The sequence below is a fragment of the Lacerta agilis genome, chromosome 12, assembly GCF_009819535.1.
Source record: "Lacerta agilis isolate rLacAgi1 chromosome 12, rLacAgi1.pri, whole genome shotgun sequence".
NCBI classification, from domain to species: domain Eukaryota; kingdom Metazoa; phylum Chordata; class Lepidosauria; order Squamata; family Lacertidae; genus Lacerta; species Lacerta agilis.
The window spans coordinates 45,716,038-45,733,437 of NC_046323.1; the positions used below are offsets into that span (position 1 = coordinate 45,716,038).

At 41.9% G+C, this 17,400-nt stretch overlaps 1 protein-coding gene across 1 annotated transcript in view; it reads right to left on the reverse strand.

Annotated features, from left to right (window-relative positions):
* DPP6 (dipeptidyl peptidase like 6) overlaps nucleotides 1-17,400 on the reverse strand; it is a 358,183-nt gene that overhangs the window by 108,557 nt on the left and 232,226 nt on the right. The window contains exons 4-5 of the mRNA XM_033164933.1: nucleotides 11,405-11,499; nucleotides 10,492-10,566 (exon numbers count right to left, since the gene is read on the reverse strand). Of these exons, the coding sequence (XP_033020824.1) occupies nucleotides 10,492-10,566; nucleotides 11,405-11,499 (170 nt within the window). The remainder of the gene's footprint in view (nucleotides 1-10,491; nucleotides 10,567-11,404; nucleotides 11,500-17,400) is intronic.

A 17,400-nucleotide genomic window follows, 5' to 3' on the forward strand; every position in this document is an offset into this window, starting at 1 on the left:
ACCCTTAGGAGGACTTTAATCCAATCTGCCAACTGGTGCCTATGTTCCCGAGCACAGAGCTGACATGCCAAGCAATTACAAAAGCTTTATTTTTTTGCTGCTCGGCCACCTGTCCCTCACAGCACCAAGTTAGCTCCACTGGAGTCAAACTATTGGCAGTGACAGAGTGACTAAAAGGTGAAGCGCTTTCTTTCTTTTCTATTACTCCTTTTTCTTCGAATAAATTAGGGCAGCTGCAAAGAAAGCAACAACACCATAGGGATCCTTAACAGAGTTTGCCCGTGCCTGCTTGCTTCACAGCAGGTTAATTAGGAAGGCTGCTTCGCTTCATGTGCAGCACATTGGCTGAATGCTCTGGCCCACTTCAGACGACTGACGGCACCCGCTTGGGTCACGGGTGGGAGTGTTCAGGGGCCACACTATGCTTGCAAGTACAGGTGATCTAGATTGGGGTGCCCAAACTTTTTTCAAAGAGGGCCAGATTTGATGAAGTGAACATGCATGAGGGCTGGCCGAAGTTGTTGACTTTTTTTAGGATTGAAGTTTTTGGGGGGATTTCAACCCAGGAAATAAACCGCCACAGGCGCTGGATTAAACCAACTGGCAGGCCGGATTAGGCTCCCAAAACGGACTTTGGACATGCCTGATCTAGATTCTCCATGGTGGGGCATCCACACACGGCTGTGGCAAGCGTGCAAATCACAGTGGTCCACGTGCCTAGGAGGCATTGTCTGATAAAACAATTAGGTTATGTATAATGAAATGAAGAAAACGTTTAAATGGGCTATTCCTGAAAGGCCAGAAGCTATTTCTTATAGGAATACAGTGGTACCTCAGGCTACAAACGCTTTGGGTTATAAACACTTTGAGTTACAAACTCCGCTAACCCGGAAGTAGCACCTTGGGTTGAGAACTTTGCCCCAGGATGAGAACGGAAATTGCGCGCTGGTGGCGCGGCGGCAGCGGGAGGTCCCGTTAGCTAAAGTGGTACCTCAGGTTAAGAACCGTTTTGGGTTAAGAATGGACCCGAGGTACCACTGTAATAAGTACGGATGTTCCAAAAAAGATGACTAAACTATCTATGTATGTGACAACAGCAGCAAGAATATTATATGCACAGAAATGGAAAGTAGAGAAGGTTCCAATGCAGGAGGAGTGGCTTTCAAAAGTAATGGACTATGCAGAAATGGCAAAGCCGACTGTGAAATTAAAGAGATCAAAACGATAAGTGTTTTTTATAGACAAATGGAGGCCTTTCGTGGACTTTTTTTTAATACTACTGTGTTTCTCCTAAAATAAGACACCGTCTTATATTTTTTTTCGCTCAACAAAACACAGTATGGCTTATTTTCAGGGGATGTCTTATTTTAACCATGTTGCATCAGTACGCTGCATAGCCACGCCTCTCCAGGCTGTTTTAATGGGAGGTACCACGTCACTATGGCTTATTTTTGGGGAATGGCTTATTTTTGGGGAATGGCTTATATTTCGCAAATGCATAGAAATCCTGCTATGGCTTATTTTATGGCTATGTCTTATTTTAGAAGAAACAGGGTACAGTCAAATGAAATTGCGGGCAGGATTTGAGATAAAAGCAGTGGAAGAAAAATGATAAAATAATCGCAATAGAGAATTTTTTTGTGATAGATAAAAGATGTGATGCAGGAGAAAAGGTTTGAGTAAAAACACTGTGGAGGTGAGAGTGGGAAGTCAATTTATGAAATAATGTATTTGATTTGATGGTTACTGTGAAAACGTTTTTTAAAAATTTACACACACACACACACACACGTTATGATTGTGTAAAGGCCACTAAAACTTACCATAAGCTGTACAGAGTTAATGCTACTCAGTAAATTAATCAGTAATTGCTATGTGGCAGTGCATCACAGCCTTGCATGCAGAAGATCCCAGGTTCAGTCCACAAAATCTCCAGGTAGGGCTTGGAAGGAGAGACCTCTGTCGCAACTCCTGGGGAGTCACTACCAGTCATCATAGACCAGCAGCTTCTGGCCTTTTGAGACCTGTGGCCACCCTTAGTCCGAAGTAGCATTCAAATATCCTCTTTTTATTTATTTTTACCATACATTTGTATGATACTGGTGCTGTGTTTACAGCCTATTGCCACGCCACCCAATAGTGCACCAACTGTGGGCCCAGGCTCAGGTAGACCTTGTTGCTCCTTCCTGCCCAGAGGGACCCAGTGCCTATAATGCCAGTATTTGGAGACAGCCAAGGAAGCTGAATGTTGGAAGACTCAGAACAGACAAAGGAAAGCCCTTCTTCACACAGTACATATGCCAGCTTTAGGCCACCTTCTCTTCCATAGGGCTGCTCCCTTAGAGTGTATGTATGAGCTATATCCAGGGCTGGTAGATTTTCATATTGTTAATTTACTTACGTCATATATTTATATACTGCTTAATACTCAAGTGAGTCTCTGTGTGGTTTGCAAAATAACAAATACAATATGTATCTGTAGCAAACAACGAAACGGAGAAACTACAATGCCACAGCAATGCAATGTTAAGCAAAACTACAATAAAACAATAGGACACCCTCAATAGAGCAGCACGTTTTGAATATTTAGGGTCAGCTGTTGCTAAGCAAACAAAGCGAAGTACAGGGGCAATGAGTGTTTGCCCCTGAGGAAGGCAGAAAAGAGAAATTGCTTTACTCTGAGATGGGCAAGCAAAATAGCTAATGCAAAGATGTGGCCTGCTTTTGAAGGCTGAGCTCTCTTATAACAGAGCTAAACTAGTAGTTATTTGTTAGCCTAATACACGAGTTATCAATCAATCAATCATAAACTTTATTGCACCAGCCAAAGGCCATGGCATCATTCACAAAGGAAACAAAAAGAAAAATGACAATAACCATAAAAACCATAAAAACATCAGGCACTGCAAGTACAATAAACTATGGTCACGTCTCCTAGAAATTATTTGTTTCATATGATAGAGTAGCAGGGGGTTCTCATATAGAATGTGCCAGCTTAAATGTCCGAATCACCTTTGCAATTGACCACTATTTTATCTAGGGTAGTTCTTTTCTCCTGAACTTCTTAGCTGCCAACGCATATAGTGCTACTTTATAAGTTACGAAGTCATCAGTATCACTCAGCAGCCATTTCACCCTTTCCGCCCTGTTTGAGTATGTTCCATTCGTGAGCAGGGATTTTATAAATCGATCTCTTGGTACTATATATAGCGGCCATTGCAATAAATAGCGGTACAGGTCCTCTATGCAAGGTTGCCCACACAGACAAAGTCTATCCTTGTACTGTACTTTGCTGTACCGACCATCCACCACCGCTGAGGGCATCGATTGGAATCGTAATTCTGTAAAAGCGATTCTTAGTACGGCAAATGGGAGCTTTGTCAGATAACTAGCTCAGCTGTGCTCCGTTTTGATAAGTGGGAACCATGGTGAACTTTTGGTAGAGGCAATCGTGGTTAAATCCCTTTCTGCATCGGACCTGAAGAGACAATCTCTTAAGTGCTTCTTATCCATCTTCATAATCACCTGAAGATCTTGTAATTGATATTGGGTCAAGAGGTGTTGGATGCCATCCTTCCAACATTTGGTCCGTTCTCGTTCTGTGTGGGACATAGTGGGAAATCTCTCCTCCGAGAGAGATTGAAGTCTTTTCACATCGTTTAGACACAGATAGTCAGTTCTAGCCCGTATTGTTGTCATGTCCGCTTCCACGCGGAGAAGAGCAGCTGGGGTCCCATTGGGAAGTGAGAGCACTTTCCTGAGGAATTTGTTCTGCACTATTTCTAAGGCTTTGTTTAATACATAAGTGATCATCGCAAAGGACAAGCACTCAGTGTTTAATGGTGGTAAAAGCAAGCTGGATATAAGAGATGAATAATTATTAATTAGAGATGAATATATGCATTTCCCATTGGCTACAGATGGCAGCTTTTGATCACACACATTATCCAATCTAAACAGCAATAATCACCCATGAATTTTGAGTAATGGCCAGAAGATAGATCAGGAACTACTGCTAGATCTCTAAGTGATTTGCAGTAGAAAGGGTTTCCCCCACTTCCTGACAGTGCCAATATACTGAGAGCTGAACAGAAATTTGCTCCAAAACTACAGAACAATAAAATAAGGTGATGTTGATGTATGGTTCCTCCCCTTTCAAAGGCAAGCAGCACCTTCTACACAGTGATTAAAGGCATAGAATGCTCTACTCTCTTTTATATCTGCTCACTTAAGCAAGGAACTGTAATTTAATCGCAGGGTGTGGCATAGCTTAGCTGTAGTTCCTAAATCAATCCTTCCCCAGCCAATAATCGGGCTAGTTCTAATTACAGCAACGATTAATTCCTCCATGTTTTTCAGCAATATGCAGTCACATTGCATTAACCACAAAACAGATAACTTCTATTGTAGCAGCCCTAAAAGTCTCAGTGCATTATGTGTGTTCCCGCAGAAATCTTGAATTCCTTAAGTTATTTAATTGTACTTTAGCTAGCTAACAACACCATAATGGACTGCTAAATTAGAAACAAAGAACAAATAGCTTTATGGAAGATCCGGGCAATTCTTTATCTCTGTCACACCATTACAGCTTTAGCCATTCATAATAAAAGCAATTAAGTATTCTCTGTTTAATATCTCACTGTGTCACTCAGCAAAGCCACTTTCCCCTTCATTTAGTTTCTGGTGTTCCTTTTATTACCAATTACACAAACTGCAGTGGTTAATTTAGATTACCATAAAGCCTTGCACAGCACTATACAGTGCTTACAAGTTATTAAGATCTAGCCACTCAACAAGCCCATGGATCTTTGTACACGGCGTTAGAAGGTCTCTGTTTGCCCAGACAGTTTAAAATTCAATCTGCAATCTATATATTATCCAGTTAGAAGTCTAGGCACAAAACCTGGCTCAAAACAAAACAAACCCTTCTTACTGTACACAAACATTGGAGAGTCCTTTGGCAAGAGGTGCTGCAGTCATACAACTTAACACAATTAGGTGGGTTGAGTGTGCCCACCAAAACACAGAAGTCTTAGTTCAGGAAACACTGTAACACTGTCTCTGGAGAATCCATCTTTGTAATAGAGAGTGCCAAAAATCCGGGAATGGCTTTGAATAGCGCAGGAATTGACTGTGTTCTTGCTCTAAAACTAGCTGCCAAGTCTTCACAAAAGACAATGCTGCTGGATTAAATTCTAAACACTTCACATTCCCATTACCTACTTGCCTGAATTGACAGCCAAAACAAGAGACTGGGGTAGAACATTACTTCTTTCAAACTTCCTTCTAGTGCACAATGATGGGTGCATGTGTCATCCTCATTATTGACTTTCAGGAGGAATTTAGAAACACTCCTTTTTGCCAAGACATTTGCTGGCTGAAACGCAGTGTTCCTGGAAACCTTAAAATCCTTGCCTGAGAGAATGCGATTGTTTTAAGCAGTTTTTGGAATGCTTTTAATGACATTGTTATTGAAGTTGTTTGCTGCTTGGGGCTCCTTTGGGAGGGAGGGAGGAATATAAATGGAAACGACTACGGCAACAATGGAGCTAAGTTAGAACAATATTTATCATTCCAAAAACCGGCACCTGAAGGATAGGAGTCTTCATCTTTCCTTCTTCAAAATATTCATTTCTTTAAGAAATAGGATTCCATTCAGATAGAAATAGGATTCCATTCAGATAGAAGGGGGAGAAGAAGAAGAAGAAGAAGAAGAAGAAGAAGGAGGAGGAGGAGGAGGAGGAGGAGGAGGAGGAGGAGGAGGAGGAGGAGAGTTTGGATTTGATATCCTGCTTTATCACTACCCGAAGGAGTCTCAAAGCGGCTAACATTCTCCTTTCCCTTCCTCCCCCACAACAAACACTCTGTGAGGTGAGTGGGGCTAAGAGACTTGAAAGAAGTGTGACTAGCCCAAGGTCACCCAGCAGCTGCATGTGGAGGAGCGGAGACGCGAACCCGGTTCCCCAGATTACGAGTCTACCGCTCTTAACCACTACACGACACTGGCTCTCCAGATTACGAGCATTAAATATGAATGCAGATGTGGGAGAAATGCAACGAAAGAGCCCTAAGGCACCAAATAGTAATTGTTTTATTGCAGCATCAGCTTCGGGGGCATCAAGTGGCCTTATCAAGTGGGAAGACAATGGAAGTGATATGGGATAACAGGGTGGGGAGAAACAGGGAAGATATTATGGAAGAGAATCAAGAGAATCAACGGAGAAAATCCACTTCACCCACAAGTCAGTTCCCCAAATAAAATAATCAGAGCTCTCACTACTTTGTGCTTGGTTTTGTTTATTTGTTTATTTATTACGGTCCAGTCGTTCCATCAACCAATTAAATTAGCAAGTGAGCAAATCAGTAGTTGTGTGCATGTGTGTTACAGGACGTATCATCTCAGAAAGGTCATTCCTTTTTTTTCAATGGGTTTTGCCACCAGCCATGCTCACAAACACCTCCATTTTTAAAAAAAAAATTTTTAACCCTCTTGCAAAATTAAACATAGCCTCTTTTACTCAACCCAAATTTTAACTGATTCATCTATTAAATCACCTACAAAAATAACCACTAACACATAAAGGGCATTTTAAAAAGATTTATTTAAAAAAACTGCAAAAATTAAAATGATCAGGTAGAACTTAAATCATTTTCAGGAACTGACAGGTGTAAAATCTCTGAGCATGAAAAGGATGCCCTTTAAAAAAACAAAAACAAAAACAAAACTGTGAGTAGGCAACCATTTGAGATAAGAGGAACAGCTTCCACATCAAAGCTGGTGATTCCAGGTAGATTTGCACCACCTCATCTCTTTAGTTACCAATTAATTCCTGGCTGGCTCCTGCATGTCCTAAAGATTGGGGCACTTTAAAGATGAAAAATAGTGAATGGAATATATATATATATATCTCCCCATGCCAGTGTGGTGTAGTGGTTAAGAGTGGTAGACTCGTAATCTGGTGAACAGGGTTCGCGTCTCCACTCCTCCACATGCAGCTGCTGGGCGACCTTGGGCTAGTCACACTTCTTTGAAGTCTCTCAGCCCCATTCACCTCACAGAGTGTTTGTTGTGGGGAAGGAAGGGAAAGGAGAATGTTAGCCACTTTGAGACTCCTTCGGATAGTGATAAAGTGGGATATCAAATCCAAAATCATCTTCTTCTTCTCTTCTTCATGCCTGTCTGTCAAGGCAGCCACAGAGAAACCGACTTGAAGCATTATACTTGGGCTTCTATATCCCACTGAGATGATGAGGTGGCCCTCAATCAAAACCCACATACCGGCAGTTTCATCTTTATAAACCCAGCATTTGTCTGTCTGTCACAAAAATATGGGAAAGAATGGCACTGCTTGATGCCAACCTACTTGAGAAGTTCTCCCTCAGGCAAATAAGGTGCACCTTCAGCCTTGTTGCTAAATTCTGAATCATTGTATGATCCTGATAATTTAGAATTCCAGCTGGTTGGTTTTTTTGTGTTTTTGTTTTTTTAAATGCATGTTTAACGTTGCTGGGAAACAAATAGCTTGGGGACAGAAGTGTGGGGAAATATGGATGTGAGGAGGGTTAAGCAGTCCTGTCTTGTCCCCCCTCCCCCGTTCTGCTAATTTCCTGCTTCAGCTAATGCTGTGTTTTGCCACTTTTTAGATATTCAGCAGAGCTGCCTGTTTCTAGACCTGAAGTCTTTTTTGCTCTGCAGGTAAGAGAAAACATTGTGCCTAATGCACCTGTGATAAGGTGAGAGAATATACTGGCCTTTTAGGTTATTCTACAGATCAATTCTATGCACGTTCGCTTAGAAGCAGATCACCCTGACTTCAAAGCGACTTATGCATGAGTAGGAATGCACAGCATTGCAGCTGTATTCCGTAATCTGGCTTTTCTACAAAATGTGCCAAAAAAGAAAAGAATTTACAAGGATTTATTTGTCCAGAAGTTTACTCTGCTGATTGCTTGCTATTTTGGTGCTAATGTGAAATCTCCTTAAAAGAAGGATAGCCATATTCCAGCTGCAAAACATGTTTTATTTCACATGGGACAGGGTAGGGAATAACAAGCTTGCACCAAGTAACTTCAAACCTAAATAAATTATGCCACCCATATCAATTATACAAGCTGAGCACAATTTTTCACAATTTATTTTGCTTTGGCTGATCTTAGAGATGGATAAAGGACTAAAGTCCTATCCCTGGCCCTCAGAATTTCACTTAGCCCTACTGCCAAATATTTTATCAGGCACTTTCAAGCATCTCTATGCCTAGGTGGGTTTTTTTAAAAATAATAATAATAATAATGTTACGGAAAAAAATAAAAATAAACCCATCTTGAATCTAAGTCACTTAGGTTGTTGAGGGAGGCAACAGGCAGAAGAATATTGTTATCTGGACCCAATTTTTATGTCCGAAATCTTTGGACATCTGAGGAACCGAATCCAGCAGTAATAAACGTTAATAGTTCATCCTTAACTCTAGCACTGGGAACAGAAGGATTAGGATTTATGTGTTATTTCAGCTGTGAGATACATTGACATTTACCTTCTGTTTAAATTAATAGAGTGAAGGAGGTTTAGAAGGCGAATTATAGAAAATTTCACAAAGGGGGAGACTGGAAATCAAAGACTTGTCTGTACAACTACAGAACCAACAACCTCCCTGTCTACTGAAGTTTGGTTTATGCCCTTTGCATCTGCTAGATGGCAGTGTGAGCCACTTGGGAAAATACTGTACAGATTTCTTGGGACAAACATAAAAGCCCATTGCAGCTTCACCTGCTTAATATCACCCATTTTCTGCTACGTGTAGTTTATTCAACCAGATGTCCAGGTCCTGACGCACTTGGCTGGACTTCTAGTTTTCTTGGCTTGTTATGGGATTTATTGGCATTGATGGCCTATAATGAGTTTAAAGAGTCAGACTCTATAGCAGCTGGGAGCTTACTGGAATCATATGAACTGTTCAGATAGCAGGTGTCCTTGTTCCACGGAGCTTTGCCCCTGGACGCTCTCTACCTCCTAGGGGCAGGGAAGACTGGAGGCAAAAATGGGAGACGGAAGGCTGTGCTGCTCTGCCATAGCTGCTGCCTCCCCTTACCTGGGTTGCTTCTCCGGAAGTGGTGGGGCAGCTTCCTCTTGCATTTACACTGCCTGAGGCGGCTGCTTCATGCTACCAAATGGGTGGGCCGGCTCTGATAAAGACGTATTTCATCTTGTCTGTCCAAAACCTTCCAACATTCAGCTTCCCTGAATGATCCCAGGCTCCAGTATTTCGCAGCAAAAATGTCTCTCTCCAAATCCTGAATAATTTCATGAGCAATTTCATGAGCAATTATATCAAGTCCCTCCTTGCACACCTTTTTCCTAGCTCCGAGCTGTAACTTTTCTTCATGGTGTGTGTGTGTGTGTGTGTGTGGATTCTTCCTCCCTTTTCAGTTTCCCCTTTCCATAGCTTTTCCAGAACTGCCACAACCTTTTCATGATGAAGTTTTTCTGTAGTGAACTCCTTCTCTCAGAACTTTTCATTTGACCAATTGGGAGTACACTATAATCTTCCATTTCCGTATCTACATTCCAGTGATGCAAAGAGGAGAAAACGTCCCTGAGGTAACAGCGTAATTATTAAAAGGTATTGCTTCCCCTTTTCTAAGCCCATTGACTACGAGCCAGGATTTCATTGCATTTAAAAACACTTCTATTCATGCTGTGTTATACTGTGGATGGTGACAGTACTCAGGTCTCATTCTCTATATTGGCAAATGCAAATTTTTATATCAAACTTCAACAAAAAAAAAAATCCTTCAAGTATTTAAAAAGAAGAGGAAATATCTGACCTTTTTGTGTGTGGTGTTGGAAGTTGTACAGAAACAAAAGTGGAAGAAGCCCAGGTCTATATGGAGATCCAGCATCTGGTATCTCAGGGCCCCTTCTCATGTGCCCCACTGATTCCACAGCAGATATAAATACAATTGTGGCCTTTGCAGCGCTGGCTGTTATGCTCATTCAAGCAGATAAAATCAGCAGCACTACACTGGTCAAGTGGAGGAACCATCAATTAACATTCATAATGTGTGCTAGTAAGTAATGACCATTTCCCTGTCTTTACTCCAAATGGTGACCGCTTGCTGGGATATGTGCCAAATCCCATCAGTGCCAACCAGCATGCCCAATGTCTGACAACATCTGAAGGGACAAAGGTTGCCTCTCCCTGCATTGAGCATATCCCACTTTGAAAGAAGAACGCAATGTCGTTTTAGTTAATACCCCACCCCTCCTTTTTTCATAGCTTTTGCTATTCCCTCTTGCTCTCCATTTTGCAGTATTCAATTTGTAAGATATAACTGAGCTGATATTTTTATTGTCTAAAATTATGTTTGAAGAAGCTCAAAGTGTACCATTTCTGTAGGAATATCTGGGTAAAATGTAGACTAGAGCTATGCCCATCATGTCAAAGGAGGAAAATGCAGTTAATTATTTGCCTGTAACACAGTCTGTCTACTTACCGGCACAATTTCATAGGCAAAAAGTCCGTATTTCTTGTCTGGTGAAACTTCATATCGAATAGCTTTCATGGACACCTAAACAGAAGAAAAAATAGCACAAATGAATTCGTTTGAATGAACGTGCATAAATTTGAAATCCAAGAACATGACCACGATACATTTGCTTGCTTCTTTTAAGAAGAAGATTAGATAAAATTGCCTTTGTGTTTCATAATGGAACTTGGCATTATCACTGAAAGCTCTGAAGGAAGGGCAGGACCCAAAAGCTAGGCTTTGTTCATATATCTCATATGGCACACAGACCATTAAACAGTTAGAAATGGAAAGATCAAAATGCTGCAGCTATCTGTCAAGCCAAGTAGGGATCTGAGCTCCAGATATGTTAAAAGATCTGTGTTTTGCATTTTCTGCTGCTGCCAAGGCCAAGATATTTAATAAGTGTAAGGTAAAGGTAAAGGAACCCCTGACCATTAGGTCCAGTCACACATGACTCTGGGGTTGCAGCACTCATCTTGCATTACTGGCCGAGGGAGCCGGCATACAGCTTCCAGGTCATGTGGCCAGCATAACAAAGCCGCTTCTGGCGAATCAGAGCAGCACATGGAAACACCTTTTACCTTCCCACCGGAGTGGTACCTATTTATCTACTTGCACTTTGACGTGCTTTCAAACTGCTAGGTGGGCAGGATCAGGGACCAAGCAATGGGAGCTCACCCCGTCGCGGGGATTCGAACCGCCAACCTTCTGATCAGCAAGCCCTAGGCTCTGTGGTTTAACCCACAGCGCCACCCGTGTGGGTTACTTATTCAATACTACTTATTCAAAGTGGTACAAGTAGTAAACTAAATCCATTTTATTGGTCTGAAAACCAGACAACTGTGAAACAAACCTGCCCATTAAATGTGGTACTTACAATTATTTTGTTGTCTATTAACACCGTTGAGTTGTTTGTTTCAACATTGTGCAGTATCACAGAGCCGTTCCGGTTTCTATAAATGAATTCTGTATCTAAAGACGAGAGGAGAGAACAGAACAACAGTGTGAAGGATGATTTGGGTAGAAACCAGACTTAGGTAGGTGATCCTGGAAGAAAGACCCTGTAGAGCAGGAATGGGCAAATCTGTTTGGCTCTTCACATTTACACGTTATTATTATTATTATTATTATTATTATTATTATTATTATTATGCTCCTCCTCTTCCTCCTCCTGTACATTCATCGGTGTTTTCTCCTAGTACACATTTAGGCATTCAATTTCCCCTAATGTAATGTGGGTTTTATGTTGTTTTCATCAAAATACGCATTTATATGAACACTTTATTCTGTTATATGCATTTTTTGTAGATATTACTTGGCCAGATTTTGCATTGCAAAATTCATAGAAGTGCTAAATTCAAAGGAGGGCTGTGTTACAGTTTGCCTATTGCTTAGGAAAGTGCAAACCAGGCAATACGACCTTTAAATGTGAACTGAATCCAATTTCTCACCACTTCCCTGCTAGAGAACCTGTAAATAAGAACTGGCACATTGTGCTTGATGTGTAAATGGTCTGGCCTGATATAGGCAGACTTCCTGGGTTCCTAATAGGCCCAGCCAGTGTTTGGCATGAATGTGAACTAACTCGGAACCTCTAGGTTACACCTAGAATTTCATGCAGCATTCGGAGCCTTGGCAGATGCACAGAAGTCAGTGTTGAAAGAGTTCCATGAAAATGGCATGTATGAACTTCTATTGCCTTGAAATAGACAACAATACTCTTTCTAGGCAATTTAACTCAAAGCAACTGGTACAGACTGAAAAGACAGCACTGCAGCAAATGTGATAAATAGCTGTCCACTTCAAAAAAGTAAGTTTGCAAACTACTGCCATATATATTAGCAATAGCTGAATTCCTATGATTAAAACCAGAGATTTTAAACATATCTCTTTCCACTTCCGCCCTGCCTGGATTTTGGTTGACTATTCTTTGGTTGGCAGTTTAAGTGCAGTAGGATTTGTTTTCATAATCTCTAATGTAGACTCAGATTCCCATGGGGAACCTTGAAATGTTCTCTGAATTTGTCCCTCTTCAGCCAGCCCTGCTTGCGGAATAAAATGGCCTTGTGTGTTAAGAGGTAACTAAAGCCATGTTACTGCAGATGAGTAACAAATCCCCGAGGGCCACAAATCTAGGTATAGTTAAAATATTTTTTGAATCTCAAGTGATTCTTTTGTGAATGCATGTAACACTATCCACCATACTTTCCTGGTTAGAGATCCATGAAGTAGAGATATATTGCCAAAAATTTTATTGCATGGCTCCACATACAACATTTGACTTGTTACCTCTATATCTCAGGAGCTCATAGTGACATACTGTAACCCTGGACCACAGGCTCAAGCTTGCATGTTATAAGGCTGGGATGGGGAACATCTGCTTCTCCAGATGTTGCTGGAGTCCAACTCCCATCAGTCCCAGCCAGCATAGCCAATGGCCAGAGATGGTGGGAGTTGTTGTCCAGCAACATAGTTTCACCCTCCCCTGCTTTAAGAACTGGGCCATTGAATATTGTTTTGTACAGTGAAAGATGAAATAAATGTCCATATTACAGATCAAACTGGTTTTTGCCATGGTTCTGCTATCCAGGAATGTCTGAGAACTGTAATTCCGTGAGACAGAATAGAACACCTCTCAGAGCGTTCTTAGGGCTTCACCAAACTACAATGATCAGATTGTATTATTATTATTTTTTGTAAAATCCACAACGACCAAAGGGCCATTAAACTTACACAGGTTTGTAGTACAAAAAGCACAACAGAAGTGTGTTTGAGAGAGCACAAACTTAATATTTAATGTATGAAAGAAAATCAGGTTGGAAACTGACCATCTGAAATGCAGCCCCCAATAGCAGAAAAATAAGCATGCTAGAGCAGGGATGGGCACCATCTGTGGCCCTCCAGATTGTTGGTGAAATTTCCTGGATACCAAGATCCATGTTTAGGGGAAGAACACTTTGCTGACAGAATCCCAGCAGAATTATGCAGCAAAGTAAAGTGTAGACATATAGGCTGTTAGACTTTTAAAATACGCCCTTTAAAGTGACTTCCAAAATCCCCTCTTAAAAACTCTACAGAGGTCAGATTCACGTGCATCAGAAAAGGTTGCACAGGTAGTAAAATTTAGCTTTCACAAACTGGTGAAAAGTTACTAAATTGTTGCTTTAGGACCTCAAGAGTGGCTGGTGAGAGCCAGGAGGTTTGAGCTGTAGCAACCAGCTCAAACCTCTTCTCCTGTTGAGCTTCTCGAGAGGACAGGGGGAGAACAAAGACTTGATTACAAATTAATAATAATAATAATAATAATAATAATAATAATAATAATAATAATTTATTTATACCCCACCCATCTGGCTTGGTTTCCCCAGCCATTCTGGGTGGCTTCCAACAAAGATTAAAAACACATTAAAACACCAGTCATTAAAAACTTCCCTAAACAGGGAAGTTCCTAGTTCTTCCCAAAGTGAAGGGAAATGGACATTGCTAAGCCTGGCAGGACAGCTTACTCTATGGCATTAACCCCTTCATGTATTAATTGGACTTAGGCATGTTGATCATATGAGCCTGGTTATCCCACCCAGGTGTCCCATCACCTTGAGCAGGCTTCCTCAAACACTACCCTCCAAATATTTTGAGACTACAATTCCCATCATCCCTGACCACTGGTCCTGCTAGCTAGGGATCATGGGAGTTGTAGGCCAAAAACATCTGGAGGGCCGAGTTTGAGGAAGCCTGACCTTGAGACAGCATAGCCAACGATCAAGGATGATGGGCATTGCAGTCCAACAGCACCTGGAGGTCCACGTTTCCCCTCTCTGTTCTAGAGCTACATGAGAAATCAAGCCACATGAGTATCCCCATGGCAATTGAGACAATGTGTTTATGCATGTTATACTCTGAATGATTAAACCATCTTCACTTCTTTTTGGAAATTCGGACCCTACTGAAAAGAAGAGAAGAGAAAAGAAAAAAAGTGAACCATCATTGATCTGCTGGGGCTGTAGATCTTGCTGCTACAGTCAATACGCGTCATCAGCAAAGGGTCGAAATTTAATGAAGAGCAAATTGGCTTGCTTTAAAGAAGCAGAAATTGATCGGCTTTGTGACCCAAAGCAAAACACAATAAGGCTTCAGTAGTCTCCAAGTCCTGTAATCACTGTCGTCCTAAGAATCAATGAGTAATAGGCCTCCTTTTGTGTTTTGAAATGTGTGATTCATATTATTGAAGCTGAATACATTTTAATAGGGCGTCCCTCAATCAAAGACAGAAAATAACACAGCAATCTTGGTCTGTAATGAATTCTGTCCAGCAAGCTGATGAGAATTTCAGCCTGATTTATAGCTGTCATCAGAGCTGATAAAGGTCACCACTGAATCTCATTTTTTTTTAAAAAAAAAAATGTTTCCAATTTTTATAGGGGGCTATTTTCAGCCAAAACGATGCTGAAAATACCCAATTCTCTAAGCAAAGAGCTGTTTCTTCAAGTACATATGAAGAATTATCCTGAAATCCCTTGACTCAACTATCTCCGTTGCTTACGATTTCTAGGAATCTGCCGGATAAAGCTCCCATTCCTTCGCAGAAAGCTCTTCCTTACATGCGCGTCAGGGAAGAGTGACAATTCCTCCCAATTGCAGATCTTTGCTTATGGGGGCTTGAAGGGGGCTTTTTGGATGGAAGATGGATCTGCCGCAGGTGAGAAGCCCTTATTGTGCAGGCAGAACTCTAGCTGCAACACTTCAGATCTTGCCCATTGATGGGTTGTGGTTTCCCTAAGAACATACGAGCCTGCTGGATCAGACCAATGGCTCTAGTCCACCATCCCATTCTCAGCAGGATTCAAGCACAAGAGCACTCTCCCCTCCCGTGGCTTCCAGCAACTGGTATTCGGAAGCATTGCTGCCTCCAACTGTGGTGGCAGAACATAGCCAATGTGACTAGCAGTCAGCCATCAACAGCCCTCTCCTCCATGAATCTGTGTGATTCTCTTTTAAAGCCATCCAAGTTGGTGGCCATCACTGCCTCTGGTGGCAATGAGCTCCACAGTTTAACTATGTGTTGCATAATGCGCTCAGTGAATACTGACAGTCTCAAATGAATATCAATATCAAACAACATATATTCTATAACTTATATCACATTTTCTGGAGATTGCAAACATTTACATATTGACAGTCACCAGATTTTGTGTGTGTGTGAATTACTTATTAAATTTGTATGCTGCCCTTCATCTGTAGATCTCAGGGTGGTTCACAACATAAAAATACAAGATAAAAAGATGAAATGCCCACAAACCGATAAACCCCTTCCCCCATCCCAAACCTATATACTAATAGTAAAAGTGTACATAAGAAATGTAGATCAATAAATCTGCCAGCAGCTTGGGCCCCTCTTTATTTTTTTAAAAAACAGGAATATAACAGGATTTATTGTAACAGATTTAAGTCTCCAGAATGCTGCAATTTTGAACTACATCCTCTGTGATGGCCGGGAAGCAGCAGAGAATCTATTTCAGGACACTGGTCCCCATGGAAGATGGACATAGGAAAGAACTCTTCTCTGGAATGGAGGAAGCCATGCATCTGGGGAGGAAGTAGCACCTGTGCATCAGGGCTGATGAGGGTTGGTCCACTCCTCCTTCCTTATTCTCTGGTCTTGTAGCTTTCTAAGTTCCTCAGGATCTAGCCTGATGGAACCAGGAATGATTTGAAGAAGGTGGTCAGGCCAATAGCCATCTCCACGGGCCCTATAGGATCCTTGGGGGCCTTAGCAGCGATGCCTCTGACAGGCTGGGGAGCAAGGCTGGGCAGCCTGAGCGCCACTCCTCTCAGCAACTGCAGGGACATGATGAGGCCGAGAGATGCAACCTTCCTCCTCTTCTCCAGTATGAAGCAAGAAGCCTTGGGCTCCTCTTTAGGGGTGTTGCTATGGGGGCTGTCATCCTGAGCTCCTGCACTTCTAAAAATTGCATTACGCAGCATTTGAATTAAATTTCCCAACTGCCTGGAAAGGCTCATTCTCTGGCTACAGAGAAGCAGTCTGCTGACACAGGAAGTGTGTTCAACACATTGCCACATGTCTACTCAGCCCCAGCATGAAGCTCATGTGCTGCTCTATGGATCTTGATGATGGAAGTATCCCATGGCTGTTACACAAGAGCTCAGTTCTAGGAGAGTGGGTTCAAAAATGAATTAACTACTGATCCCTCAGCACTAAAACACAGTCAGGACCATAAAAAACCTGCAAGTGTTACTTATGATAAAGTACAATGGTACATTGGGGCCTGTAGCATCTAGAATTAGGCTAGAGGCTGCATGTGACCCACAGGCCACCAATTGCCTGTCAGTGAGTTAAAACATGGCTGAGCTGCACAATACCCCATTGGCTAAACAATGCATGTATTTGGTCCATGAGAAAATTGAATGGTGACACAAGGAAGGGGCATAGCTGAATGGTAGAGCAATTCTGTTGCTTGCAGAAAGTCCCAGGTTCACTCCCTGGTGTTCCCCATTAGGGCTGCGAAATACCCCTTGTCTGAAACAGTGGGAAGTCGACAACACTGAGGTAGAGAGGCCAAGGGTGTGATTTAATATACGGGAGCTTCCTGTGTTTGATTAAACCAGCATTTTACGGCCTCTCTCTTCAACATCTCCCACTATTTCCTGTGAAATGAGAAATGGAAGCCAACGTTCAGGTGGCAAAAGGGACCCAAGGAAGAAAGATGCCAGATTGTCAGCGGCACATCCAAATTGTCGCCCCATCACAGCCGTATGTTCCATGTAGCTCTTGCCTAGCAATTTGTATTCACAACATACCATTTTTTCACATAAAAGGCATTTGGCCGAGGTGCTGGAGCAGGATGCAATGGCTGA